Source organism: Camelus dromedarius, chromosome Y (genome assembly GCF_036321535.1).
Source record: "Camelus dromedarius isolate mCamDro1 chromosome Y, mCamDro1.pat, whole genome shotgun sequence".
NCBI lineage: Eukaryota > Metazoa > Chordata > Mammalia > Artiodactyla > Camelidae > Camelus > Camelus dromedarius.
Window position 1 is genome coordinate 19,125,215 of NC_087473.1, and position 27,760 is coordinate 19,152,974.

General features: G+C 49.8%; 2 protein-coding genes across 9 annotated transcripts in view; one reads left to right on the top strand and one right to left on the bottom strand.

Annotated features, from left to right (window-relative positions):
• LOC135320414 (arylsulfatase D-like) lies at positions 1 to 19,274 on the top strand. 2 transcript variants are annotated; one of them, XM_064483528.1, is made up of 10 exons: positions 1 to 308; positions 1,709 to 1,858; positions 4,793 to 4,914; positions 7,140 to 7,262; positions 9,029 to 9,452; positions 9,692 to 9,828; positions 10,800 to 10,934; positions 12,727 to 12,889; positions 14,279 to 14,400; positions 18,591 to 19,274. In XM_064483528.1, the coding sequence occupies exons 1-10, from the start codon at positions 265 to 267 to the stop codon at positions 18,617 to 18,619; spliced, it is 1,449 nt and encodes a 482-aa protein (XP_064339598.1). In that variant the 5' UTR covers positions 1 to 264; the 3' UTR covers positions 18,620 to 19,274. The 2 variants fall into 2 exon arrangements, with proteins under 2 accessions (XP_064339598.1, XP_064339597.1); XM_064483527.1 differs by lacking the exon at positions 18,591 to 19,274 and adding an exon at positions 15,934 to 16,473 and having other exon boundaries at positions 10 to 308.
• Positions 6,735 to 27,760, bottom strand: part of GYG2 (glycogenin 2) — a 47,869-nt gene continuing 26,843 nt past the window's right edge. For 4 of the 7 annotated variants that reach the window (XR_010379576.1, XR_010379577.1, XR_010379578.1 and 1 more), the window contains 2 exons: positions 14,979 to 27,750; positions 10,736 to 12,969 (listed from right to left, as the gene is read on the bottom strand). Coding sequence is in view for 3 of the 7 variants with exons in the window: in XM_064483530.1 (XP_064339600.1) it covers positions 27,589 to 27,750 (162 nt within the window). In the remaining 4 variants the exon portion in view is untranslated. Of the gene's footprint in view, positions 7,332 to 10,735; positions 12,970 to 14,978; positions 27,751 to 27,760 lie in introns of those variants that run through there. The other 3 variants (XM_064483530.1, XM_064483529.1, XM_064483531.1) reach the window with 3 other exon arrangements.

A 27,760-nucleotide genomic window follows, 5' to 3' on the forward strand; every position in this document is an offset into this window, starting at 1 on the left:
CCCACCACCACTTAGCAACACCCTGCCCTCCTACCGCGGCCCAGCCGGCGTCAATCAGCTGCTCCCTGGCCCCAGTCTCTGGGAGCGCCGCCCCCAGGAAGCCTCCCAGGAAAACCTGTTTGCAAGCTCAATTCCCTGGAGGCCACGGGAGTTTTAAGAGGATTAGGGAGGGAGGGGGCGCAACGGACCGCGCAACTCCGTGGGCGGGTCCGGGACACGGCTCTGGGGGCAAGGTCCTGCGCTCCGTCCGGGCCGCGCTCGGCCATGGGACCCACGTCGCAGAGCGGACGCGCCAAGCTCCCGGCCAGGTGCGCGGGGTCCTGGGACGAGGTCCCCACTCCATCCCGGGGCGGGGTGGGGGGCGCGGGCTGGGGGGCGCGGGAGGAGAGGGGAGGGGCGTCCAGGCGAGCGTGGGCCCCCGTGCGTGCGCCTCGGAGTCCGCGGCATGCAGCTGGCGGCCAGCTCTGTGCCCCGGACACACGGGGGACGAAAGGGCTGGGGAGGGGGCAGCGGTTCTCCCACGAGACGGAGGGTGGGGGAGATCCACAGACCAGACGAAAGGAACCGGACGCGGGAGGAGGCGGAGGGAAGGCTGCGCAGAGGGAGGGGACCGGGCACGCGGCGTCCCCCCAGGGCGCGTGCTGTCCGGCCCCCAGGGCCCCGCCCGCCCTCTCTGAGGCACGCCCCGTCCGGGCCCCCGGGGCGGCCGCCGCCGCCGCCGCCGCCGCCCTCCGCCCCGCCCCGCCCCGCCCCGCCCCGCCGCGGCCTCCCAGCCCGGAAGCGGGGGCCCGCCCGGGCCTGCGCTGTGACACCCCGTCCCGTGACCGCGTCCCCGAAGCCCGACCCTCTAGGACATGCCCGGTCCGCGCCCTGGCCCTCCCCTCGCTGCCATCCCCACCGCAGCGCGGCCGTGCGGCCCCCAACTCTCCGGCCAAGAGCCGTCGGCGCCCCAGGCCAGGTCCCCATCCCCGGGGCGCGCCGGGGCGCCCTCGGGGGACGCGGACGGCACCGGGGGCCGTGCTGCGCACCCCGGGACCCTCTGGAACGTGCAGCCCGGAGCCCGGAAACCGGGCGCGCGGGGATCCACCCCCGGGACGCTCCGGCCCGCGGTTACTCAGGGCGCCGGTGCGCTCCTGACCTCTCCGGAGACGTGCCTTTCCAGTCCGTGAGCTGACTGGTGGAGACGGCTGTGCTTTCTCCCTGGCATGTCTGGGCTGCTTGTAGTCCCATATGCATCCTTTAAAAATGGGAGTTCCCCTCTGCCCCGACCGGGCCCGCCTCCCTCGTGGGCGTGCCGGGGACCCTTGGTGGGCCGCGCGGCCGGGCCGCCCTGCGCATCCGGCAAGGCGGGCGCCCCATCTCAGAGGCCGGCCTCTAGTGACTTTAACGCCACTGGCGTAGTTACAAAGTGGTGGGGACGAGGAGCCTGGGTGAATTCAGTGCAAGAAACTGAACTTTGGCCGACCACGACTTTCCAAAACAAACCAGCATACAAAAACCTAGCGCGGTCAAGGTTTCTGCGGCTCAGGACGGTTTATTATGCAAGCAGTTGGGACAAAAGGAGTCGAAAGTTGGAGGCTGTCCTTTGTTAGATCCTAACGTGGCTGGAATGCGGATACCGTCCCAGCAACCTGGTTTGAAATGCCAACATTTCGTTCCAGCCGACAGACGTTTATTTCTGCCCTTTTTGGTGTGTTTTTTTCTGCAGGGAGTTTCTGGCGGTTTTAGTCACTGTGAGCTGCCTTCTGAGGACGTGCGAATTAAAAGCAGCAAATGAGTTTAAACCAAATATCCTACTGATAATGGCAGATGATCTTGGCATTGGGGACCTTGGTTGCTATGGGAACGACACACTGAGGTACCACGGGCTGGGGGTGCAGGTGGGGTGTGTGTGTGTGTGAGAGAGAGATGCATTTAAAATCTGCCTGTAGAAGTTAGGAGATTCTTTAATGCCTTGAATCTCAGCACCAAAACAATTATTTTTCGACAGGCAGACAGTCCTAAACGTTTCAAACAACATGAACAGTGGTGGAGGGGTGCATTAATTTTCTGGGGTAGCCGTACCAAATGACCACAAACTGGGGCCCTTAAAAGAAGAGGAATTTCTCCTCCTCCAGTTCTGGAGACCAGACATCCGAGGTCAAGGTGTCCCAGGGCCGCGCTCCCTCCCGAGGCTCCAAGGGAGGGTCCTCCTGCCTCTTCCAGCTTCTGGGGGCTCCAGGAGTCCATTCCTGGGCTGGTGCCCCCCCCCCTTCACGTCTCTGCCTCTGTCTCCACATGGCTTCTCCTCTGTGTCTCTGTCTCTCGTCTTCTGTCTCTTGGAAACACACTCATTGGATTTAAGATGCAACCCAGATCACCTAGGGTGACACGCTGGAAGAATTTTTTATTCCAGATTAGGGGTTAATATAAGCCATCCTCTTCTGTAAGGGGCCACATGGGACTGTGAGAGCCTGCATGGGTCACATAAGGTCCTACCCTTCTTTTTTCTTCTGTTTATTTTTCCCAACTCTTGAAAAACTTCAGAACCGCCCTGAGCTCCAGAGGGACTTCCCGAAATAGACCCACGGTGACGTTCGGCCAGAGATTGACTATCTTTGTCCTAAATCATTAAATGTTCAGGAGGGTCTCACGGAGGGAGCAGAGCTGAAAGATTCCATGGAGAGACGGATCCAGAGTTATCCCCTTGGGTTAAACCTTTCCTGCTTTCGTCTGCAGGCGGGGACAGGCTTGAAGAGCCTCGGAACTGGAACTCGGCTGGGGTTTGTGTTGGTAACACCGGCTCTCCCTCCTTAGGGAGTTAATTTGATCATGTAGCCTGAGGCTGGTCAGGGGACCGGGGGTCAGGACAGAAGAGGGAGTCCCAGGAGCAGCCCGGTGGTGCTGACCCTGCTCCTGCATGGCTCTGCCAGGGGTCCCAGACCCTGAGCTCCTCTGAGCCTGCGTGTTTCCTCCGGGGTTAGGAGGTCATTGGATGGACCCTTCCAGTTCCGTGATGCAAAATATTAAAGTGACCCCCTGATGCTCTGAAAGCAACGCTACCCCAGAGACGGGTTACAGACTGAGCGGGTAGTTCTGTGAATAACCATGATACCTGTTCATTGCATTGCTGTAACAGGGAGGGAAGCTGTCTCCTCTCCCAGCAAATCTCACTCATACGCTGCTACCCCATCTTTTTCCCTAGAGGCAGCAAGAGATCTCTCAGCATATTTATGTGATTTTCAGATGCTTTTTTTAAAAATAAAAGTAACTGATTCCACAGGCCAGAGTGCTATTGAAAAGGAAAAGAATGCATACAGGAATGAGAGGCACTCTAGAGTAATGTTTTAGGACCATGTTTGGGAAGCAACTTGATAAGGGAAAAAAGGAATGATCTTCAGTTGACTGAGAAGCACAAAAGTTTTACATCACATTTAAATGTATTAAAGAAGTAGCATGTTTTTTTTTTCCCCCTTTTTTAAGATAATCTTTTAACAAGTGGAGGGAAAGGATTCTGCAGGAGGAAGGTGCTCTACTGAGGTTCAGACCTATGGTGTTTTTCGTCCCATTCCCCAGTGTAGATGATCACGAAGACATTGTAAGAGACAAATGTTTGGTAGATGCATAGATAGACAGATGATTGATGGACAGATGTGTGGACAGATGGATGGATGAATGGATGGATGGTTGGACGGATGGTTGGACGGATGGTTGGATGGATGGATGGTTGGACAGATGGTTGGACAGACAGATGGTTGGGCGGACGTATGGATGGATGGATAGTTGGACAGATGGATGGATGGATGGATGGATATTTGGATGGATGGATGGTTGGATGGACGGTTGGTTGGACGGAAGGATGGATAGATGGATGAAAATTAGATATATAGATAGATAGGCCCTTATGCTAAAGCAGAGTTCCTCAAGGTCAGCCCTATTGATCTTTGAGGTTAGAGACTTCTGCGTGACAGGGGCACCATGTACACCATAGGATTTTGAGCAGTGTCCCTGGTCTGTACCCACCGATGCCACGAGCACCGTCTCGCTGAGTTGTGACAGCCCAAAATGCCCCCTAGATTTCGCTAAAGCAAAGTTGTCCCCCTGGAGAGCCACTGGTCTAAAGTTGTCAGCCCCAAAGATGTGAAGAAAAATCGCTAAGGTTTTAAGACCTTCCCATCCACCCTATAGAACAAAACAAGTTTCTAACACACTGTTCAAAAACGGAACGGGCTGCCCTGTTTCCCAGTGACCAGAGACCAGGTGGCCGTTGTCGGGGATGCCATGGGGGGATTTCTTGTGGGGTGGAGGGGCTGAGCGCAGGGACTCCGGGGTCCCCGTTGTAACGAGGAGTCCCCGTCTTCGCTGCTGCCTGCCTGCTGACGGCTTTCCGACCTTCCTGCGCCCTCTCGCGCCGGTGCCCGGCCTCTGGACTAGCCCACGAGGAAGCCCAGCGCCCCCTCCTCCGGGCTGGCGGGAAACGCGGACCACGCCAGCTCATCCTGGGCCCGCACCCGCGTCGCAGCGACAGCCGCAAGCCAGCAGGCCTTTCAGGCCCGCGTGGGAGCCCGCCGCGGTCGCCTCCAGAAAGCCTCCTCAGACCCTTTCGGGGTGTGTGCATGTGACAGTGTCGGCTTCCGTCTCTGCTCCAAACTTCTGGAAGTGGGGGTCCAGCTGCCTCTGCAGGACACTTAACACAACTCGTTCTGAAGCCCAGGGGCGCCCCTACCATCTGGGTGCTTTCCCCGCGGGCATGAGCTCCCCTGTCCCCTTGCACGACTGCGTCCTGACGGCGGCCTCTGTGTGGTTTGCTCAGGACGCCCAATGTCGACCGACTCGCGCAGGAAGGCGTGCGGCTCACGCAGCACCTGGCGGCCGCCCCGCTCTGCACCCCAAGCAGAGCGTCTTTCCTCACGGGCCGACACGCGCTCAGATCAGGTGGGTGCCGGGGGGGGGGGGCCGGCCAGGGACAGGGCGCGTCCCCACCCCACCCCCGTTCACTGTCCCCAGTCATCGGGTGGTGATGGTTGAGATTCGGCGGGGGGGGGACGGTGAAAACAGAAGCTGCCGTTCCGTTGTCCTGGGATGGCATACCCAGTACGGGGTACGTAGTCCTGCCAAAAGGAAAACAAATGTTTTTTTTCTAAAAACGGTATGATTATTTGGAATGCTGAAGGGCTGAAACTCTCCGGACAGAGCTGATTACATGTGATGTTATTTGCTTAAAATACTTGAGTCAATCTTGACGTGAAGTCATGATTTCAGGTGGGTTCTGGGAGGTTGTTGGGGTGCAGAAGAGCAGCCCACAACATCCTCACGCCCAGAATCCATGAATATTGCTCTTTTTTAATATGGCAAAGGGAGTTTTGAAGATGTGATTAAGGGACGCATCTTAACACGTGGAGATGACCCTGGATTATCCACGTGGGTCCAGTGTCATCCCAAAAATCCTGGTAGGAGAAGCAGCGTGTGTGGAAGATGCAGAAGGAGGCAAAGGAAGGCAGGCATCCTCTTAGAGGAATTCAGTCCCGCCGACAGCTTGATTTTAGACTTCCAGCCTCCAGAAACACAAGGAAATAAATCCTTGTTGCTTTCTGGCACCAAATTTATGTCCCTCACCCTAAGCCTGACCCTCCCCCAGGAATACAGCTCTGCAGGCAACCTCTAAGGTGAATACAGCTCTGCCAACACCTTGATTTTAGACCTCTGTCCTCCAGAAACCCAAGAAAACAAATCTGCCTCATTTTCTGGCACCAAAATTGTGGTGATTGCTTACAGCAGTCATCAGAAAATTAGTACAGAGAGCCATGTCAAAACGTTTGACGTGAGGACAACGGGTACATTCCAGAGGGTCCAAAGTACGTACAAAGGGAGTGACGGGGAACAGGAAGAAACCGTTCAAAATATAATTTAAAAAAATTTTATATGAACATAGATGCAGCAGAGTGGCTGCACAAAAACAATAGACAGTCTCAAGTGTTGGCAAGGACACAGAGCGAGAGGAGATCCTTGAACACCGTGGGTGCAGCTGTACCCGGGTAGGACCACTGTGGACACTGGTTTGTCAGCGTCTGCACCAGGTGAATGTGTGTGTACCCCCCGACCCAGCAATCTCTCAGTGTGCCCAGGTGTCAGCAGGGCTGGTGTCTCCTGAGCCCTCTCTCCTTGCTGTGCAGATGGCTGTCTCCTCTCTGTGTCCTCACGTGGTCATCCCTCTGCGTGTGTCTGGATCCTCATCTCTTCTTACAAGGACCCCAGTCCTATGGGATCAGGAACCACCCTATGACCTCACTTTACCTTAATTTCCTCCTTAAAGACCCCCATCCGTGAATGCAGTCACATTTTGAGGTCCTGGGGAGTAAGTTTCCGCCAACTATGCGCTACTAGCCACTGTTCTTATCTCTACTACAAGTTGTGGTAACCAAAAATGCCTCCAGGTATTATCAGGTGTCCCCTGGAGGGCAAAGTCGTCTTTGGTTAAGAGGCACCGTCATTCATTCATAGATGATAGATAGATAGATAAGACTAGATGGATGGATGGCTAGATGGAGGGATGGATTAAATGGATGGATAGATGGATAGATAGATTAGACGGTTGGATAGATTAGGTGGATGGATGGATAAATAGGTAGATAGATTAGATGTATGGATGGATAGATAGATAAGATTATATGGATGGATAGATAGGTAGATAGAAAGATTGGATGGATGATTGGATGGATGGATAGATGGATAGATAGATTGGATAGATTAGATGGATGGATGGATAGATAAATGGATAGATAGATACATAGATACATAGATAGATGATAGATAAATCAATCAATTGATAGATACACTAATCAATCAACTGATTAATTGATCCCTCTGCAGACTGTCTCTCATGTGAATGTCCAGGGTTTCTCTTCCTCGGCACTGCTGCCATTTGGGACTGATTGATTCTCTGGGGTGGGGAGTCCTGTGCACTGTAGGGTTTCTACCCACTGGATGCTGTTATCCCCCCTCCCCTCATTGTGACAACCAAACCACTCCAGGCCCTGCAGAGTGTCCACTGGTGGGGGTGCAGAATTATCCCCCCTTGAGAACCTCAATCTGCCATTGAGAACCTCAACCGTAGCCCATGGGAAATGAACACATCCGCTCTGCTCTGCTCCACCCCACAGGCATGGAAGCCAGCAACGGGTACCGGGCCCTTCAGTGGAACGCGGGCTCAGGCGGACTTCCCGAGAACGAGACCACGTTTGCCAGAGTCCTCCAGCAGCAAGGTTACGCCACGGGCCTCATCGGTGCGGTGATGAGCGCTGCTCGGGTTTTTCAGGGGGTGGGACCATCAGAAATCAGAGGAACCTGTGTTCCTGCGAGGGAAAAAAAATTATATCAGAACTCAAATCGAGTGCCTGATCCATCTGATCACTCTTGAATTGTTCACTGTGTTGGAATTTTTCTCATTGTGGAGTCATTAAAATTTTTTTTTAGTTGAGGTATAGTTGATTTACGATGTTTCAGGTGGACAGCAAAGTGTTTCAGTTATACATATATTCTTTTTCAGATTCTTTTCCATTATAGGTTATTACAAGATACTGAGTATAGTTCCCTGTGCTCTACAGTAGGGCCTTGTTGTTTATCTAGTTTATATACAGTAGTGTGCATCTGCTCATCCCAAACTCCCAATTTGTCCCTCCGTCCTCGCCTTTCTCCTTTGGTAACCGTAAATTTGTTTTCTATGCCTGTGAGTCTGTTTCTGTTTTGTAAAGAAGTTCACTTGTATCATATTTTAGATTCCACATATCAGTGATATCACATGATGTTTGTCTTTCTCTGTCTGACTTACTTCACTTAGTATGATCATCTCTAGGTCCATCCATGTTGCTGCAAATGGCACTACTTCATTCTTTTTCATGGCTGAGTAGTATTCCATAGTGTAAATAGACCACAGCTTCTTTATCCAGGCATCTGTCGGTGGACACTTACGTTGCTTCCATGTCTTGGCTATGGTAAATACTGCTGCTGTGAACACTGGGGGTGCATGTATTTTGAAGAGTCATTTTAATTCAAAATCTTGCTCAGTTAGCCTCCTTCCTTCCTTGGACAAATCCATCTTCTCCTCTTGGGATATGTCAGAAATCTCTACAGATTTTCTTTCCCTAAATGGCCACCTCCCACCTCAAAACCCTTAGGGTTACAAAACCAAATGGCGGAAAGCTTTGCTGTTGGGAGGTGCTTCTGTTTCACTTTCTGTCCACAATCCTCACCGCGCCCCAGTATTTTTCTTTCCTTAAGGATAAAAAAGGTAGATCCCTGGGTTAGGTCCTAGGACAGATTCCTACAGACTCTGAAGATAGTTTATAAGTGGTAGGAAGGAGAAGGGGCAGGGACCTGGTTTAACTTCTCCACTTGGAATTTTGGGCAAATTGCAGGTGGGAGCTTGTTCTAGCCGGTTTTGTAGCTAAATGTAAGCTGGTTAGGAGTCTGTGGTACATGAAATAAACACAAAGTGCCCATAGACAACACAATTCTTGGACATTCTCCTGGAATTTGAGATGCGGGCGTCCTACCTCAATTGTTGTAAAAATTACTGCCATTGGGAAAAAAATTACCTGTGATTACTAGCTAGTGGAAGGAGCCTGTTAACTTCTCTGTCCTAAGATTATTTGTGTCAATTCCCCTTTTCAAGTTTTTTTAAGTAAAAATACAAAAATCTGTAAACTGTATTTTCTAAGTTACTTAGTGTAGCAGAATGGTCGAGGGTTGCAAGCTCTTAATCTCAAATGCTGCAGGAAAGGGCTTAAACCTTCAGTCACTTGATATCCATATTCCGTGGATGCGTTCATTCGTATTTATGAAGTGTAATGTGTGCATTTAAAGACCAATACCGTAAATCCACAGTGTGCCTTTCTATTTCGAATTTCTATTCTGTTCCTTTCTTCTTTCAAATGTTACCATTTTTCTTCTTTCTGTCGGAACATCCAAATTATTCTCAGAAGGTGATTTGTATCAGAGTCCCTGAAGTGTATTTTTTTTTTTTTTTTTAAGTTTTGGCTTTTATCTTCAGGCAAATGGCACCAGGGCATAAACTGCGAATCGCGCACCGACCACTGCCACCACCCGCTAAACCACGGGTTTGACTACTTCTTCGGCATGCCCTTCACCCTCGTCAACGACTGTCTCCCGGGCAGATCCCCGGAACTGGACGCGGCCACGAGGGCAAGGCTGCGGCATTACACCCAGATGATGGCCTTGGGGGTCCTCACCCTCGCGGCTGGCAAGGCCTGTGGGCTCTTCTTCATTTCCTGGAAAGCAGTCTTGGGGGCGGCCAGCCTGCTCTTCCTGTTCTTTGTCTCCTGGTACGCCAGCTTTGGGTTTGCCCGCCGCTGGAATTGCATCCTGATGAGAAACCACGAGGTCACAGAGCAGCCCATGGTTTTGGAAAGAGCCGGAAGGCTTCTGCTAAATGAAGCCGTTTCCTACATCGAAAGGTAAGGACAGCATCCCATCCTGAGGGCGGTGAGTTCTCCGAGCATCTGAGTCTCTTGATCATCCCTGGGATCCCATCCAGCAGCCCTGTGAGCCAGTGGGTTTGAGGAATTCAACATTTGCATGGGGATTGGCTTCCAGAGCTTGAGTTTCGAGTCTGTACTCTGAAGTCGTGGGTCAGCGAGCGTGGAAAGAGATGGTCTTCTACCTGAAGTGTGTTTTTTTCTTCTTCTTCTTTCAGAAACAAGCACGGGCCATTCCTGCTCGTGGTGTCCCTGCTCCATGTGCATGTTCCCCTCGTGACGACAAAGGAGTTTCTTGGGAAGAGTCAGCATGGCTTGTACGGCGACAACGTAGAGGAGATGGACTGGCTCGTGGGTAAGTCCCCGCACGGCTCAACTTCCTTCAGTCTTGGCCTCCCCACGAGAGCGTGGTGACAGGTTGAGCCATCTCACGAAGAACTGGGGTGCAGCAAAGAACAGAAAAGGCAAACAGTGGGAGGAAGCCTCTCCCATATCACGCACGCGTTCCTCTGCCTTTCCGATTTCTCGCTCTGCTTTGGCGCCAGACCGCCCTTCGAGAAGGTCGGTGATGCCAAACCGTCACGCGACATTACAAAAAGTGGGGCAGTCTTGCTGCCTTTCGGGACACTGGTCCCAAATCACCCTCCTTTTGTGGCTTCAAGAAAGCCTGCAGAGGACCCACTGTACACTCTTAAAAGAAGGTGGGCGTGGAAACCCTTGGAGTTTATCACAGCGTGCGCTCACACAAGCATGGTGGTATGTACACAGGGCCACGTGAAGAGGCAGACAGCCCCCAAACAGGAGGGCAGATGACATCATGTTTCCAAAACCCTGCGTTTTCAGCACTGCACCTTCCCTTGGGGTTAAAAGTCCTTCTGTGTTTTTCACGCCCGTGGGATCCCCACGGATAACGCGATCGCTTGATTTACACATGGTCGTCTGCATGTGCTGAGTCTTGACCCCAGAGGCCAACACGCGTAGATACTCCCAGCTCTGGCTTCCTCCCGCATCACAGTTTCTCACCACGTTCCCACCCACACATGCTTGTCGTGGACGTGTGTACACACGCACACAGAGTGCCAGGACAGCCTTCTGTTGGTGACCTATGTGCTTCTGGATCAGTGATGTTTTTGCCAGCAGGATTCTAAATCCTATGGTATCGGAAGAAAAATGAGATACGCCTTCACACGGAGCACTTGCATGACCGTGATTCCTTTTTCTTGACTGGCAAGAAGTGACTTATTCAGAAAGGGAACGGGGGGTTATGTGGAATTCACCAATGTGGTTTTATTTACGTTGCTCTGGAATGTTCCATTTTTTGCAAAGGGGAAATTCTCAATGCCGTCGAAGAACACGGTTTGAAAAACAAGACGCTCACGTACTTTACCTCTGATCACGGAGGACATTTGGAGGCAAGAGATGAACACAGCCAGCTGGGCGGATGGAATGGCATATACAGAGGTAAGAGCGATGGGCGTTGGGGCTCAAGGACAGATTGTGTGATGGAGGAAATGACTTCCAGCAGGGAATGTTGGTGACCAAGTAGAAGTGAAAAAGAAGATGCTCTATCGAAGGGAATTTTTTTTAAGTATAGTCGATTTACAACATTATATTAGTCTCAGGTGTACACCATCGTGGTTCAATACTTTCAATAGCTCATACACCATTTAAAGTTACTATGAAATATTGGTGACGTTCGCTGTGTTGTACAATGTATCCTTGAGCCTTAGTCCAAGGGAACTCTTGAGCACCTGCTATGCATTCACATTCTCGGTGCCAAGAGGGGTAAAAAGGCATGCCCTTCTTTAAAAGGTTTGCATTTCAGTAGAAGAGGGAGATGTACAAATGAATAATGAAGATAAAAATGTTCCTCCCCGCCCCCTGGCCTCTGTGACTGTGACGAGATAGCACTCCCATGATGGCACTGTGTAACACAGCACAGCTGTCCTCTAGGCTGGTAGGAGGAATGTCCTGGTGGGTCTGGCCTAACGCTATGAACCCTTAAAGCCAGAGAGCTTTCTCTGGCTAATGGAAAAGGAAAAGTCAGACAGAGGTGAATCATGAGAAGAGCTCAACAAACTGTTGATGCTTTCAAGATGGAGGGACCACGTCCCTGAGAAGAAATGCAGGCAGCCCGGGGAAGCTGACGGTGCCCTCTTCAGCATGGAAACGGGGATCTGAGTCCTACAACCACAATGAGCTGGATTTTTCCAACAACTGAACAAACTTGGATGTGAATCCTTCCTCCCATCCGCCACATACAGCCCGAGGATGTAATGGGGACCTCAGTCCTACAGCCACAGGGAGCTGGATTTTTCCTACAACTGAACGAACTTGGATGTGAATCCTTCCTCCCATCCGCCAGTTACATCCCCAAGATGTAAGAGGCTCACGTGTAGCTGAATTGGATCGTTCCCGGCAGTTGTACCCTACAGCATTATAGTCTGCCAACGACACCTTGACTCCAGACTGCGTGACCCCAGAGGAGACCACACAGCCACGCCACGGCAGACTTCCCCCCTGCACAGCTGACACCGCACAACTGGGTGGTGGTGTAAGCCGTGGACCTTGCAGTGACTTCCTATGCAGCCGCAGAAGGTGAAAATGCAACAGGGTTACCATGTGCACCCCAGGAAAGCAGCGGCGCCCGAGTGAGACTGTGAACACGTCTCTCCTTGTTTAAAACTCTCCCGCTGGAATTCCTGATTGCTTCACCCAGAGGTCCTAGGCGGTATGAACACATTGCCTTATGCCTAATGACTTGGATTTCTTCAAGAGCGAGTCTGGGTCCCAACCCATTACCAGGGGTCCCTGGGAGGGTCACCTTAGAAATGAAGAAGGGGTCGGTTCAGAAACAGGCGGGAGGTGCGATGAGCTAGGAGAGACGGAAGGTTCCCAGACCCAGCTCCCAGTCCCTCCACCCCCAAAGAGGAAGTCTCGGGGTAAGGGCAGCCTCCTAGTCCATGGGTATGAAGTCCCAGCACCACTTCTGCCTCTGAAGTCACACCTGCCACCTCCCACTTATTGAAGTGGCTACAAAGACCCACCAAATTTCACAAGGAGAAACGGGCACCCCCTACTGGTGGGGAAGGGACAAGTCTGGTTGCAGCCATTCTGGGGACCTCCAGGCTGCCACCCTGTGCGTCTGTAGATGTGGGTGTCTGTGTATAGACGCGTGCACCCAGGTGCACCCAGGTGTGTTTGTAGACGGGGCCATCTCCTGGGGAACCCTCATGATGTCGTTGACTTCCAGGTGGCAAAGGCATGGGCGGCTGGGAAGGCGGGATCCGCGTCCCGGGGATCTTCCGGTGGCCCGGGGTGCTGCCGGCCGGCCGAGTGGTCCACGAGCCCACCAGCCTGATGGACGTCTTCCCCACCGTGGTCCAGCTGGGGGGCGGCCAGGTGCCCCAGGACAGGTACGTGGGGGATGAGACCACCTCCTCCCTAATTCCTGAGACGGCTCCCCTTCCTCTTCCACGTTGGAGGGGGGAAAAACCTACAACAGGAGAACATTTGAAAACTTCTCATGTCCTGAAATATAGGGGACGGCGTAACATAAAATAACCATACTCGGTAAAAATGTAAGATTAAGTGAACAGCTGGGACAAGCTACACGATTTGCAGTGTTGCCGAGGTTATGCCATGTCGGCGTCACAGTGGGGAGATTCAGGCATCTCGCTGCCACATCTTCCGATAATCTCCTGAAATACAGTCTCGGCTACCTGTTGATGAAGCTATGACACAATGATTTTAAAATGATTTACCAGGGCCCCAAAGTCCCTCTAATACAAGAGGAAAAAACAGAAGTAAATATTTTTATAAAGATTTGATTTTACTTTAAGATAACCAGTAAATATTCCTGTGTGAAGCATAATTATGATGTATCCTATCCTCATTTTTTATGGTCAAAAGAAGCATCTCATTTATTTATTAGTTTAGTAGTGTATCATCAGGGTTCTCCAGAGAAAGGACCGATTGTGTGTGTGTGTGTGTGTGCGCATCTGTGTGAAATAAGACATTTAGTTTAAGGAATTGGTTCATGCAGTGGTAGGGGCTGGCAAAGGGAAATCCCGATGTTAGGAGGCCAATGGGCTGCAAACTCAGGCAAGATTTTTATGTTACGGTCTGGAGGCAGAATTCTGTCTTCTCCCGGAAGCCTCGGTCTGGGCTCTTGACAGCCTTCAACTGATCGGTTGAGGCTCACCCTTGTTATCCTGGGTGATCGGCCGTACTCAGAGTCAACTGATTGTAAATGTTAACTAGACCTACAAAACACCTTCACAGCGACACTCAGACTTCAAGTCAAACCATCCCATTTAGGTACAGTTTAAAATAAAGCAGAAGGTGAAAAGTGGGTTTCGGTTGCAGGGAAAGCTACCACATTTCTACATTAAATCCAGATTATGGACTTTGAAAAAGGATGAGTTGTGAGGAAGGACCATCAGGTCATGGGGGCATCACTGGGTCCCCTGTCCAGACACTTCACACAGGTGACCACGTATCTTGGCACCTGTAATGTTTTAAAAAGATTTCTGCAGCCCTAGAGTTCAGTCTAAGGGCATGGGCAGTCCAGCTGGAATTTAAGAAGATTCTATGCTAGTATCTGAGATCAGAATGTTGTGTGTCGGTGTGTCTGTGTGTGTTTGGGCGTGCGCGCCTGTGTGTTCTGCCCAGGGCTGCCAGCAAGCCTCTACTCAATGTCATCTGGAGTCCTGGCAGCCTTAGCCTTCTAAAGGTCCCAGGCTGAAAATGCAGCCTGAGTGGGCTCAGCCTGATTCCCTCCTGTGGTCTCTTCACTGAATCAGGGTGATGGATGGCCACAGCCTGATGCCCTTGCTACAAGGAGACGTTGAGCACTCGGCACACGAGTTCCTGTTTCATTACTGCGGGAAATATCTCCACGCTGCACGCTGGCATGAGAAGGAGAGTGAGTAGATACCTAACCTATGATTGGGGGAGGGGGGAGGTTTGTATTAGTCAGGGTTCTCCAGAGAAATGGAACTGAGAGGATGGGTGGGTGGATGGATGATGGATGAATGACGGATGGATGGATAGATGGTTGAATGGATGATGGATGGATGGATGGATGGATGGATGGATAGATGGGTGGATGGATAGATGGGTGGATGGATGGATGGATGGTTGGATGGATGGATAAATGGGTGGATGGATAGATGGGTGGAGAGATGGATGGGTGGATGGTGGATGGATGGATGGATAGATTGTTATATGGATAGATGGATGGATGATGGACAGATGATGGATGGATGGATGGATGGATGGGTAGATGGATGGATTGGTAGGTGGATGGATGAATAGATGGATGGATGAATGGATGGACTCGTAGGTGGATGGATGAATGGATGGATGGACGGATGAAAAAGATGACATGATAGGTGAATAGATACAGATGAAGATAGATAATAGATGAATAGATAATAGTTTAGATAGAAAAGTGATAGATAGATAGATGACAGATAGGTAGATTTTAAGATATTGACTTACATGGCTGGGCTGGGGGGGTGTGTGTGGCAAGTCTGTAATCTTCATGGCAGCCTGGCAGGAGTTGATGTTGGCTTTTTGACTCCAAAGCCTGGAGACTCAGGCAGAATTTCTGTGCTGGAGTCTGGAGGCAGAATTCCTTCTTCCTTGGGAAACCTCTGTATTTTTTTTTTAAGTCCTTCAACTGATTGGCTGAGGCCCACCCCCACCTTGGTGGGCAATCTGCTTAACTCCCCATCTACAGATTTCCATGTTACTCTCATCTTAAAAAACACCTTCGAGGTGCTATGTAGACTAGTATCTGACCATGTATCTGGCCACCTGACACTGGCCCTGTTGACACGTGACATTCGTCCTCACAGAGCCAATCCCTTTCTTACAAGACGAAAAGAGTTGCTTGGTATGTCAAGAAGGATGCTGGCTGGTGCTGACCCCATCGTGAAGGAAGGGACTTGTGGGCTCCAGTCTGTGGCGCCCTCTCACTGGGTTTATTATCTGACATGAATCCCCATGAGCCCCTTCAGCACACAGCAAGACCTTGCCAGGCAGACTGCTGAGATGGCCTTCCTGCTTCTGTTTATAAAAGTAATACGGGGGCACCAAGCACTTAAAAATAGGGAGGCAGGGTAAGGACGTTCTAAGGGCATCTGTAGGTCTAACCCCCACACAGAGCCCCCTGAGCACCTTGGAATGAGTCCCTTTGCTTGTCCGTCCCTGGAGAACAGCATACACACACACACACACACACACACACACATGCGCAGACACACATAGACACACACACATACATACACACTGATTTGACAGCAGTGAGGTCAGACTTACACAATCTGCCGTGTCCTCCTCTCTGTCCTCTTTTTGCTGGACATGGGACGTTGGACTCCCCAGTGCAGGCACCTGGTTGGGTGTTCAGTTAGCAGGTTTCTCCTGCCCTGACCGACCCCGTGTCTGCATTCAGGTGGAAGACTCTGGAAAGTCCATTACGTCACGCCACGGTTCCACCCCCAGGGAGCGGGGGCCTGCTACGGGCGAAGTGTGTGCCCCTGCTCTGGGGAGGGGGTGACCCACCATGACCCCCCTCTGCTCTTCGACCTCTCCAGAGACCCCTCGGAGGCACGGCCCCTGTCCCCCGGCTCTGAGCCCCTGTACCATGCGGTGGTGGCCAGGGTGGGCCAGGCGGTGGAGGCGCACAGGGAGACCCTGAGCCCCGTGCCCCCTCAGTTCTCTCTGGGGAACATCGTGTGGAAGCCATGGCTGCAGCCATGCTGTGGAACCTTCCCCTTGTGCTCCTGCAGCCAGGAGTGAGACCCCAGGGCGATGTGATCTGCCCCGTCCGCAGGGCTCTCAGCAAAAGGACAGGAGATGAGAGCCGTGGAGCGGGACGTGGAGAAGATGGAACTTGAGCACTCTTGTTGGGAATGTAGACTGGTGCAGCCACTGTGGGAAACCATGGGGAGGGGGTCAAAAATAAAAATGGAACTCTCGTGTGGTCCAGCGATTCCACATCTGGGTATTTATCTGAAGGAGATGAAAACAGGATATTGAAGACTTATCTGCACCCCTGTGTTTGTTGTAGCGTTATTTACAATAGCCAAGACATGGAAACAACCTAAGAGTCATATCAGTGGATAAACGGATAAAGAAAATTGATAAATATGTATAGATAGACAGACAGACAGACAGACAAATGGGTAGATAGATATGATACAATGGATAGATGGATGAATATAGATTGATTAGATGGATGGATGGATAGATGGATAAATAGAAATGATATGATGGATGGGTAGATGGATAGATAGGTAGGTAGATGTATATACACACCATGGAATATTATTCAGCCATGAAAAGGAAGTCTTACCATTTGTAACAGCATAGGTGGACCTTGAGGGTGTTATGCTAAGTGAAATAAGTCAGCCAGAGAAAGACAAATATTGTATGATCTCACTTATATGTGGAATCTTAAAAAACAAAAACAAAAAACGAAGTCATAGATGCAGAGTGTTGATTGGTGGTTGCCACAGATGGGGAGGTGAGGGAGCTGGGGACACCGTCCAAGTGGACACACTTCCAGCCATAAGATGAACACATTCTTGGCATTGAAGATACAGCACAGTGACCACAGTTAATAAAAACGTATTATGTAGTTGAAATTTGCTCAGACAGGAGATCTGAAGCATTCTCACCAGACACACAAAAACGGCAACTGTATGACGTGATGGCTGTGTGCGTGAACTTGATGTGATCATTTCACAGCGTATACATGTATCAAACCATCACCTTGTACCTTAAATATATACAATTTTATGTATCAAGTCTACCTCAACAAATCTGGGAAATCAATGTTTAAAAAAGACAGGGACAGCTCCCGTGACAGCCAGGATTGTGAGAGGACCCCGGAGACAGTAACTGGACTGAAAAAAAAAAGTCTACAACCTTGGTCCTCGCTTAAGTTGCCCTTTCTTGAGAGGCATGATGTGGCCAGGGAGCGGCTGTTAAGATTTCTCATCTATGGAACAAAAGGATCACAGTGGACACCCAAACAATGCTGTTTCTAGTCCTCCTCCGAAGCTCAGGGGGTACCCTAGTGCCAGTGTCCAATTTCTCTACCCATCAATCTTAAAGCCTGCTTGGAATTTCAGTGCCTCCGTGAACAGCCCTACAAAATGGCACATAGAAGTATTTACACCTACTCTTTGAAGGTAACAGAGAAAAGATAAAAGAGTTCTGTGTCTGCTCCTGTACGTCTGATCTCAAACGGTGGTCTCAACCCCACACATTAGGACCACTGCCCGTAGTGGCTTCACTTCTTTGAGCCGCTAGTAACAGACACCAGGAATAAAAATGGTGTCAACCAGAGAGGGGTGTGTTATCTCCCAGCTAATCTGAGGGAATCAATCCAGGGCTGGCAGCCCCTTTCCAACTCCCTGGAAGGCTACCGTCCTTTGCCTCGTGGTCGCAACATGGTTGCCGCTGCACCAGGCAACACACAGGCAATCCAGGCAGCAGAGAGGAGGAAGGAATGGGAGCAGAAAGGGCATTGCTCTCAGTTGAGTCAGCCTCTGAAGGGGATGATCCAGATGCCTGAAGCCACAACTCCTACCCTCAAGAGTCATCCATAGAAACAACTGGAAATCGAGAAAGGCACCCTTTCAGGTGGGCTGCCCTGAACAAAACCAGGCTTAGGCCCTTCAACACAAAGGTGAGAGAACCTTTATGGACCTGAGCAAGCTTTCTGATGCCGCCTTTTATGGCTCAAGTAAAAGACTTACTTAGCAAACGATGGTCCAATGAGCAGGCAGTGTCTGGAGGGAACATTTTAACCGCGGGCGCAGGGCCAGGTGTAGCAGCCTTCCAGCACTTAGAGGGCTGGCAGCTTACATTCTCTGAATACCTGCAACCTGACCAGCACCTTCTGTAAATCAGTTCCAGCCCGTGTCGTGCACAGCCCCACCCCTGTGGCTTGTCCATCTGACACAGGCAATGAAGGAGGCGTGGTGACACCTTGATTTTAGCCCAGTGAGACCCAAGTCAGACGTCTGACATCTAGAACCGTTGAGATAATAATCCTGTGCTGTTCGGGGGCCACTAAGTCATGGGGATTTGTTACGTCAGTAGGAGGACCCTCCTTACACACATCCTGAAGGCATCTGCCCTGGGTCCCCGGTTCGCGCTGTGGGGACAGCGAGGCTGGGAGACTGACTCCGTACCTGCTCTTGGGGTGAAGATTCTCCGCTTGCTTTGACGCTCTGCTCTGCAGCCGTGAGTATGGGAAAGCCCGGTCCCTGAGGAACGCACCCTCCCTGCGTGGATGGTTTACACGTCTTGGGACGGACAGAAGCCCATCAGAGAAGGTGACAGTAGGGAGGGTGACACGTGACAGGCTTCACGTTAAGGTCCGTCCCCAGCCGGAGTCCCTCAGCCCTGACCTGACACCCCGCAGCACCCCACACGTCTATTAGGGGACAGTCCCGTGTTTGCTAGCCTTTTAAATCTATCATACGTCCCCGGGAACCAGGGGCCACCGCAGACAAGAATGAAATATGTTTCTCTCTGTTTTCAGAGATCCGCACATTCCCCACCCAGAGAACATGCACAAAAGAAAAAAAAAAAAAACCCTATAGTATAAATAAACAGACTTGAACACCCTTCTTCTGTTTTCTTGTTTAAAAACCCCAAGTTTCGTCCCACCTATAAAAAACCAACAATGCAAACAGCTTTGCTTCCAATTTAGAGTTCGAGCTGGCTCCCCTGATCTTTTTAAATCTCTGCAGGAAATCTTGGGCACTTTTTTTTTTTGCATCCTTTACAAAGCTCCTAGATGCCCCCTTGTGAGTTCTGCTCATCATAAGTCAAACCTCTTTCTTCTCACGGAACGGGCTCAGTGTTCAAATCATACGGCTTTTATTTGGGGGCAGTTCCCTGGTAACATGTTGCAAAACTGAATCTGAGGAAAATAGGCATTTTTCTCAGCAGGTGGCTGAGTTGGAGGGGAAGTAGGGAAAAAAAAAATTAAAAACCCAGGAGACAGGGTGCTCCCTGCAGACTGCCAGAGAGCCAGGACTGTGGCCAGCCGGTCAGCTGGGGGCCCCCAGGAGTCGGGGGACAGAGTTGCTGTACGCCTTGTTGGAAGCAAACTCTGTGTCTCCGGGAAGCCTGCAAGTCTGGTCTTGGACTCTTGGCCAAGATAAGCGCAGGGAGGTTTACGATGTTCTGGTGAAGGTTCACGAGTCTCCCTCTCTACCGCAGGCTCTGTTTCTTAGAATTTGCCTGTTTACGACTGGCCTAACCAGTTAGGCCCGCTGCCCTAACTAGGTGGCCACAGAGGCATGACTGACCCCTGCCCTCTCATGTATGCCTGAGTCACCTGGAAACCCAGTTCCCCTCCCCGACAGCCCCGGGGACAGAGCAGTGGAGCAGTGGAGGACTTTGCTTGGGCTGTTTCTGTCCGCCTCCCCCACGGTGCTGGCCTGCCTGCTCCTTTGTCTTCCTGCCTCGGCTCCTCTGCCTCTGAATAAAAGCTCTGTGAAAGGGTAAGTATGCTCTGTGGGTCCAGGGAATCCACTCAGCTACCCGAACAAGGCAAACTTCGCAGAGAGGAAAACACAGTCCTCTTGGCCTGGCCCCACATACCAGCCTATTAAACATCCAAGGGCAGGGCTTAACTTCCACAACATACAAACAGCCCGTCCCACGCAATAACAAGAAAGGAAACAAACCCAATGGGCAGAAGACCGAACCAGACATTTTTTGCAAAGGAGGCAAACAGGTGGACAACAGGCACATGGAAAGATGCTCAACATTGCTAAATATCAGAGAAAAGCAAATCAAAGCTGCCATGGCGTATCACCTCACAGCAGTCAGAATGGCCATCATTGAAAAGTCCTCAAATGACAAATGCTGCAGAGGCTGTGGAGAAAAGGGAGCCCTCCTACACTGCTGGTGGGAATGCAGTTTGGTGTGGCCACTGTGGAAAACAGTATGGAGGTTCCTCAAAAGACTGAAAATAGACTTATCCTATGATCCAGCAATCCCACTCCTGGGCATGTATCTGGAGGGAAACTTAACTCAAAAAGACACATGCATCCCATGTTCATAGCAGCACTATTTACAACAGCCAAGACATGGAAACAACCTAAATGTCCATCGACTGATGACTGGATGAAGAATCTGTGGTATATTTATACAGTGGAATACTACTCAGCCATGAAAAACAATAAAATCATGCCATTTGCAGCAACACAGATGGACCTAGAGATCGTTATTCTAAGTGAAGTAAGTCAGACAGAGAAGGACCAAATATCATATAATCTCACATGTGGAATCTAAAAAAAAAAATGATGCAATGAACTTATTTACAAAACAGAAACAGACTCAAAGACACACAAAACAAACTGATGGTTACCAAAGTAGAAAGGGTGGGGGAGGGACAAATTCCGAGTTTGAGATTTGCAGATACACACTCCTATGTATAAAATAGATAAATAACAAGGTCCTACTGTGCAGCAGAGGGAACTCTATTCAACATCCTGTACTAACCTATCATGGGAAAGAATCTGAAAAAGAGTATTTTTATATGTATACCTGAGTCACTATGCTGTTACCCCAGAAAGTAACACAACACTGTAAATCAACTCTACTTCCATTAAAATAAAATAAAATAAAATAAAATAAAATAAAATAAAATAAAATAAAATAAAATAAAATAAAATTTATCATGCTGTTAAAAAAATCCAGTGGAGGGCTCAGTAGACGGTGCTGACACGATTGGATAGCCACGTGCAAAAAGACAAATTTAGACCCTCAGCTCACACCACAACACGAAAATGAACTCAAAATCCACCAGAGACCTGCACAAAACTTTCTGAAGGAAACTTAGGAGAAAATCTTTGCCCTCTGGAGCTAGGAAGAGATTTTCTAGATAAGACACGGAATGCCTATTTAAAAAAAAAAAAAAAAAGATACATGAGCATTTATCACATTTCAAAGAGACCGTTAAGAAAATGAAAAGAGCAGTTGCCGACTGGGAGAGAATATTTGCAAATGCATGCAACTCCGTAATAAGGCAAATGATCTAATAAATGGGCTGAAGAGGTAAATGGCCACTTTACTAAAGGTGACAGGAATGGGTATTCCGTACATGCAAAGATGCTCAGCATCACTAGCGATCAGAGAAATGCAACCGGAAACCACAGTGGGAGGTTGCTGCACACCCACCCGATGGCGAGAACAAAAATCAAAATACACTAGGACAAGTGCTGGTGAGAATGTGGAGAAATCAGAACACTCGTCCTTTTTTTTTGTTCTGAGGGTGATTAAAAAGAGAAGTTTGTATATAAAAAAATAAACAACAAGGTCCTACTGTAGAGCACAGGGAACTATATTCAATACCTTGTAATAACCTGTAATGAAAAAGAATAGGAAAACAAATATACACATGTACATGTATGACTGAACCATGATGCTGTGCACCAGAAATGGATACAACGCTGTAAACTGACTGTACTTCAATAAAAAATTAAACTAATTATTAAAAAAAATACTCAGATGAACTTATTTACAAAACAGAAACAGACTCACAGACAGAAAACAAATTTATGGTAACCAGGGTGAAACGGGGTGGGAAGGGATAAATTGGGAGTTCGAGATTTGCAGCCACTAACTACGACGTGGAAAACAGATAAAGAAAAAATTCATACTGTGCAGCACTGGCAACTCTATTCAGTATCTTGCAGTAACCTACAATGAAAAAGAATACGAAAAGGAATATATGCATGTATATGCATGACTGGGATATGATGTTGTGCACCAGAAATTGACACACTGTAACTGACTATACTTTAATAGAGAAAAAAAAAGATATTCTGCCTTCTGGAGCCGAAGGGCACCAAAGGGGACCTGGTCCAGATTGGGTGGGGCAGAGAAAACCACCCTGTGGCTCCCACACGCGGCTCCAGGTCTTGCCTCTTCCCCACATCAGCTCCTCAGCTGCCCCTTTATCTCTGGATGGCCGCCGACGTGGGCTCACCACACATTCTTCATCCTGCTGACGCCATCTGGGCGAGTTCTGGTGGCCGGAACACAGACGCCCGACTGGGAGACAGGACCCCGTGCCATCGGCAAGGAAACCCCAAACGCTTCCTCACCGCACTGAGAATATCCAGTGTTCCAATCAGCCCGTGTCAGAGGTCAGCCTGCCTGACATAAACGGTCAGATGCTAGGTAGGGAAGCAGGGGCCGCCTCCCTGTAGGGGGCCAAGGAGAGACACCAAGCAGACGTCAGCTTGGGGGTGAAGGTGTCAGCCACGGGAAAGGAAAGCAAGGATGGAGACGCAGTTGCGGTGCTGACAGGGGACCACAGGTAGCAGCCAGCCCTCCGAGACCGCTTGCAGGACCGCCCCCCTGCCAGACTCACAAAGCCACCAGAGACTCCCTAAGCAGGAGACCTGGTGTCTGTGATACCCTGTGAGGTCTAGTCAAGGACGCGATGCCCCAGCGGGCTTCTTTACCAGCCACCCATAACCAGCTCCCTGCCCCCCACGCGAAAAGAACACCCACAAACAAGCCTGGCTCTTTCCAGACGCTCTGCAGACTCTCTGCTCTAAATTCTGGGAAGCCTTTGTTCCTTCACTCCAACCGCAACCGCAGAAGAAACCCACTCGAATGCAAAAACAAATTCAACGTCTGTGTTCTCCTTGGATGGAGGCCAGGGAAACCCAGTCATGAGGGCTGCGTCAGGCCAGGAGCCAGTAAGGAAGAGAGGAATCCAAGAAAGAGATGATGGTGTACATCCCGCCGGGCAAAGAGTCTCTTGCTGATGAGATGGTACTGAACTTCTGTGGGGAAGTAAATTTTGTGTAACCCAGAAATGCCAGGGGAGCCTCAAATATTTCAGAGGGGTCTATAGTGTATTCCCAGATGATCTGATTATATTAAACATACTGATTCTTTCTGTTCATCATCTTGGTTAACAATCCGTGCTGTCTTCAAGATACCACTGGTATATTTTTTGGCTCCTGAACTTAAAAGAAGATGTGTTTCTGCTACAAACACCCCAATATTCACAGCAGCACTATTTACAATAGCCAAGACGGTGAAACAACCTAAATGTCCATCCACAGATGACTGGATAAAGACATTCTGTTATATTTATACAATGGAATACTACTCAGCCGTAAAAAAGAGTGAAATTATGCCACTGGCAGCAACATGGATGGACCCAGAGATCGTCATACTAAGTGAAGTCAGTCAGACACAGAAAGACAAATATCACATAATATCACTTATATGTGGAATCTTAAAAAATGGGGCATTATAAACTCATCTACAAAACAGAAACAGACGCGCAGACGTAGTGAACAACCATGTTTACTGGTGGAAAGGGGTGGGAAGGGATAAATTTGGGAGTAGAGATTTGCAAATGTTAGCCACTCTATATAAAAATAGATTAAAAACAAAGTTCTTCTGCACAGCACAGGGAACTATATTCAGTATGTTATAATAACTTTTAATGAAAAAGAAGATGAAAACAAATATATGTATGTATATGCATGACTGGGACACTGTGCACCAAAAATTGACACACTGTAACTGACTGTACTTCAATTTAAAGAAAGAAAAAGAGGATGTGTTTTATCTGCAAAATATATTTCACGTCCTAGGTCTAATTTGGCGCTGCAGCAAAGTCTTTCAACAGATGTGGTCTGTGCCAAGAAAATATTCCAGTTTTGTTTCTCAGAATGATGGGAAGACTTGGTGTATGAAACATCCAGTTTCCAAGCATAAGGCACTAAGAACAAATTGCACTGTGTGCTAGAGAGTAGAGAGCTAGGAACTCAGAAAGGAGAACTCATCTACCTTTCCCAAGTCAGGTGTCATAGCTACAGGAAACTCCATTTTCCTCCAACGAGTTGGCAATTCCAAACCAAAACTCGTTAGCACTGGGACAACCCATGCGCGTTCCAGCCCCAGACGGCGGCGGTGTCAGCGGGTTCAGACCAAGCCACTTGGAGGAACAAAAATGTCGTATTGCGCTCATCTAAATCTACACATCTTAATCCACCTGACCGCGTCAGCACATACGGAAACGTGTTTTCTCCCCATGCCATCTCATCCTGGCCAAGAATAACTGGTACTATTTCTAGAACAATTAAATTAAAAAAAATGCTTTCTGTGTACCAAAACATTAGTGATAGTATAGGTCGAATCATCTCTCTCAGGGATTCGACTTAGATAATTCTGTACTCATTACACAGCATGGGCTCTGGGACTGGGATTCTGCAGGAACTAACACAGGATTGTACCTTTTTGAGGGGTGCTATTTAGAAGTCCTTAAAATGTTCTTGAAGGTTCTCCTATGTTTCCATGTATTGACTGAGGACATGTCACACTGACTGCCATTTAGAGAGAACTCAACAACCATGTGGATGGGGAGATGGATGGAAGGATGGGTGGATGGGTGGATGGACGGGTGAATGGATGGATGGGTGAATGGATGGAGGGATGATGGATGAGTGGGTGGATAGGTGGGTGGGTGGAGGGGTGGACAGATGGATGGGTGGATGAATGAGTGGATGGGTGAGTGGATGGATGGGTGGATGGATAGATGGATGGATGGAAGTATGGGTGGATGAATAGGTGGATGGATGGATGGATGGACGGATGAATGGTTGGATGGATGGATGAGTGGATGGATGGGTGAATGGATGGTTGGATGGATGGATGAGTGGATGGATGGGTGAATGGATGGTTGGATGGATGGATGAGTGGATGGATGGGTGAATGGATGGATGGATGGATGGATGAGTGGATGGATGGGTGAATGGATGGTTGGATGGATGGATGAGTGGATGGATGGGTGAATGGATGGAGGGATGATGGATGAGTGGGTGGATAGGTGGGTGGGTGGATGGGTGGACAGATGGATGGGTGGATGAATGAGTGGATGGGTGAGTGGATGGATGGGTGGATGAATAGGTGGATGGATGGACGGATGAATGGTTGGATGGATGGATGAGTGGATGGACGGGTGAATGGATGGATGGGTGAATGGATGGAGGGATGATGGATGAGTGGGTGGATAGGTGGGTGGGTGGATGGGTGGACAGATGGATGGGTGGATGAATGAGTGGATGGATGGGTGGATGAATAGGTGGATGGATGGATGGATGGACGGATGAGTGGATGGATGGGTGGGTGAATGGATGGATGGATGGGGGCTGAGAAGCCAATGCTAGGAAAATGGGCAGCTTCCCTAGAAAGTCCTTATGAGATTTCCAAGGGTAAGAAGTAAATAGTTCTCCTCACTTTACTGCTACTATCAATTCTGAAAAACCCAGTGGGCCATTTAAATATACTGCAGGACAAAGGCAGCCACATTTACATAAATATTATTCTGATGGCTCAGAACACCACACGCAAACACACACCAGAAGGAGACCCCACTGCTGTTCTAAAATTTACTTGCAACGTGCGAGCCCTCGTCCCAATCTGGGGATGAACCGTAGATGCAAGACAGAAGTCCGTGTTGAGTGTACACCTTCGGCCAATGAGCCACCACCCATGCGTATGAACCCTCTTCTCCAGAGGAGCCGGAGCAGGCTCAGCTGCTCACCAGCAGTTGTGGATGTCAGTCTCAGCTTGTTGCTCACAGTCAACCCCACGGCACACAGCACCAATGTTGTTTCCCCAGAACAAGTGTACGGGATTACCCTGATGGCTGGTGACCATCTCAGCAACCTGCCAATGGCTATGTCCCTATGGCTATTTCCAGTTAGACCCTGAAGCATCCTGTGTGCGAAACCAAGCATGACTGTAGATCGTTAACCACCCACACACCCAGAGACAAAGCCTCCCCGGTCGCTCACACTTCGCACAAGCTAAGGCCACAAGTGACGTCGTAAGCTCACCCAGATCCCCTGACCCAGAGGGCTAAACCGCTCGGGGGTGAACAGTGGGAGCAGACACGTCGAATGAAGCTTAAACACAGCCCTCTCCCCTTCTTCCAAACCTGTGTCCACTCATGAGTTTCAACAGGACATGTACGATCAATAAACCGTCCAAACGTTTCCAAGCCGCATTTCTTGTCTTCAGTACAGCAACGGACATCTGGCTTTAATCATCCTTGTGGCGGCCATGCACGGGGAGACCCCGTGAGAGGTTCCACCATACCGCGTTAACTCACAGACCTGGGATACGTCTGAAGCTGACGCTTTCTCCTGGAATAAAGCATCCAGAGTCACAAATTGAGAACTGTCCCAAAATAACTGAGTTGAAATGGCTTGGGGGAACGCAGTCACTCCATCTGTTATCTTGAAGTGAGGTAGCGAGACCCAGTAAAGGGCAGTCCCGAGTCCTGGACCTCGAATGCAGCTGCCTCTAGACAAGGAGCCTCTCCAGATCCTGTGACCGCAAGCACGTGGTCACCAGACATCACTCACTGTCAACCCTTGGTTCTTCTAAACCAGTAGGTAAACCAGTTCTGAAGAGGTTACCTCTCCCAGGTCAGTTAGAATCTTCCTTCCAAACACCTCTGGCAGGTCCAAAAGGGGGAGTCCATCACTGCTGGGTTATGTGGAAGAGAAACCACAGCCGTGGTGTTTCTCCGCCATGAGTTGCAAAGTCTAAACCAGAGTCACGCTCAAGATGTCTGAACATCTACTTAGTCTTAAAGGAAAGAACATTTCATTCTGGACGGTTCCCAGGGGGCTAAATGCACAGACGAGTGTTATGAGCTTTGGGACATACGTTCTGCAGAGACATCTAACCCTCCATAGGATACATATTGTAGACTCTGTCGCAGGAAGCATCCCTGAGCTCCTTCGAGCAAGACCAGAGACTCTTACCTGGAGTCGACCAGAAGTTTATTTCTGCTCCCTTCTGCGGACAAGATGTAAAGAGAAGAGACTTCCCAGGGAAGCCAGGAGACACAGGTGGCTGGGATCCCATGGGACTTCAAGCTGGGTTTCTGATGGACCATGTTATATAGGTGAGGCACTCAACTTGGTCAATCGTCAATAGAGGCACACTGTTGGAGAGCCTTTCCCTTTGGAAGGGCTCGAGGTGTTTATGGAACAGGACCACACAACAGAACATGGTGTGACCACATACCACCTCACTGCAAAAAGCGATCCAGCTTCTCCTGAATGCGGGCAAAGGCGTCCTTCCCCATGTAATCGATGCGTCCCTCCTCCCACTTCCTCCGCTGCTCCTCGGGACTAAGCACCTTGACTTTTTCTTCGATGGAAATCTCAGACACAGAGATGGCCAGGTCCACCTAGGGGAGA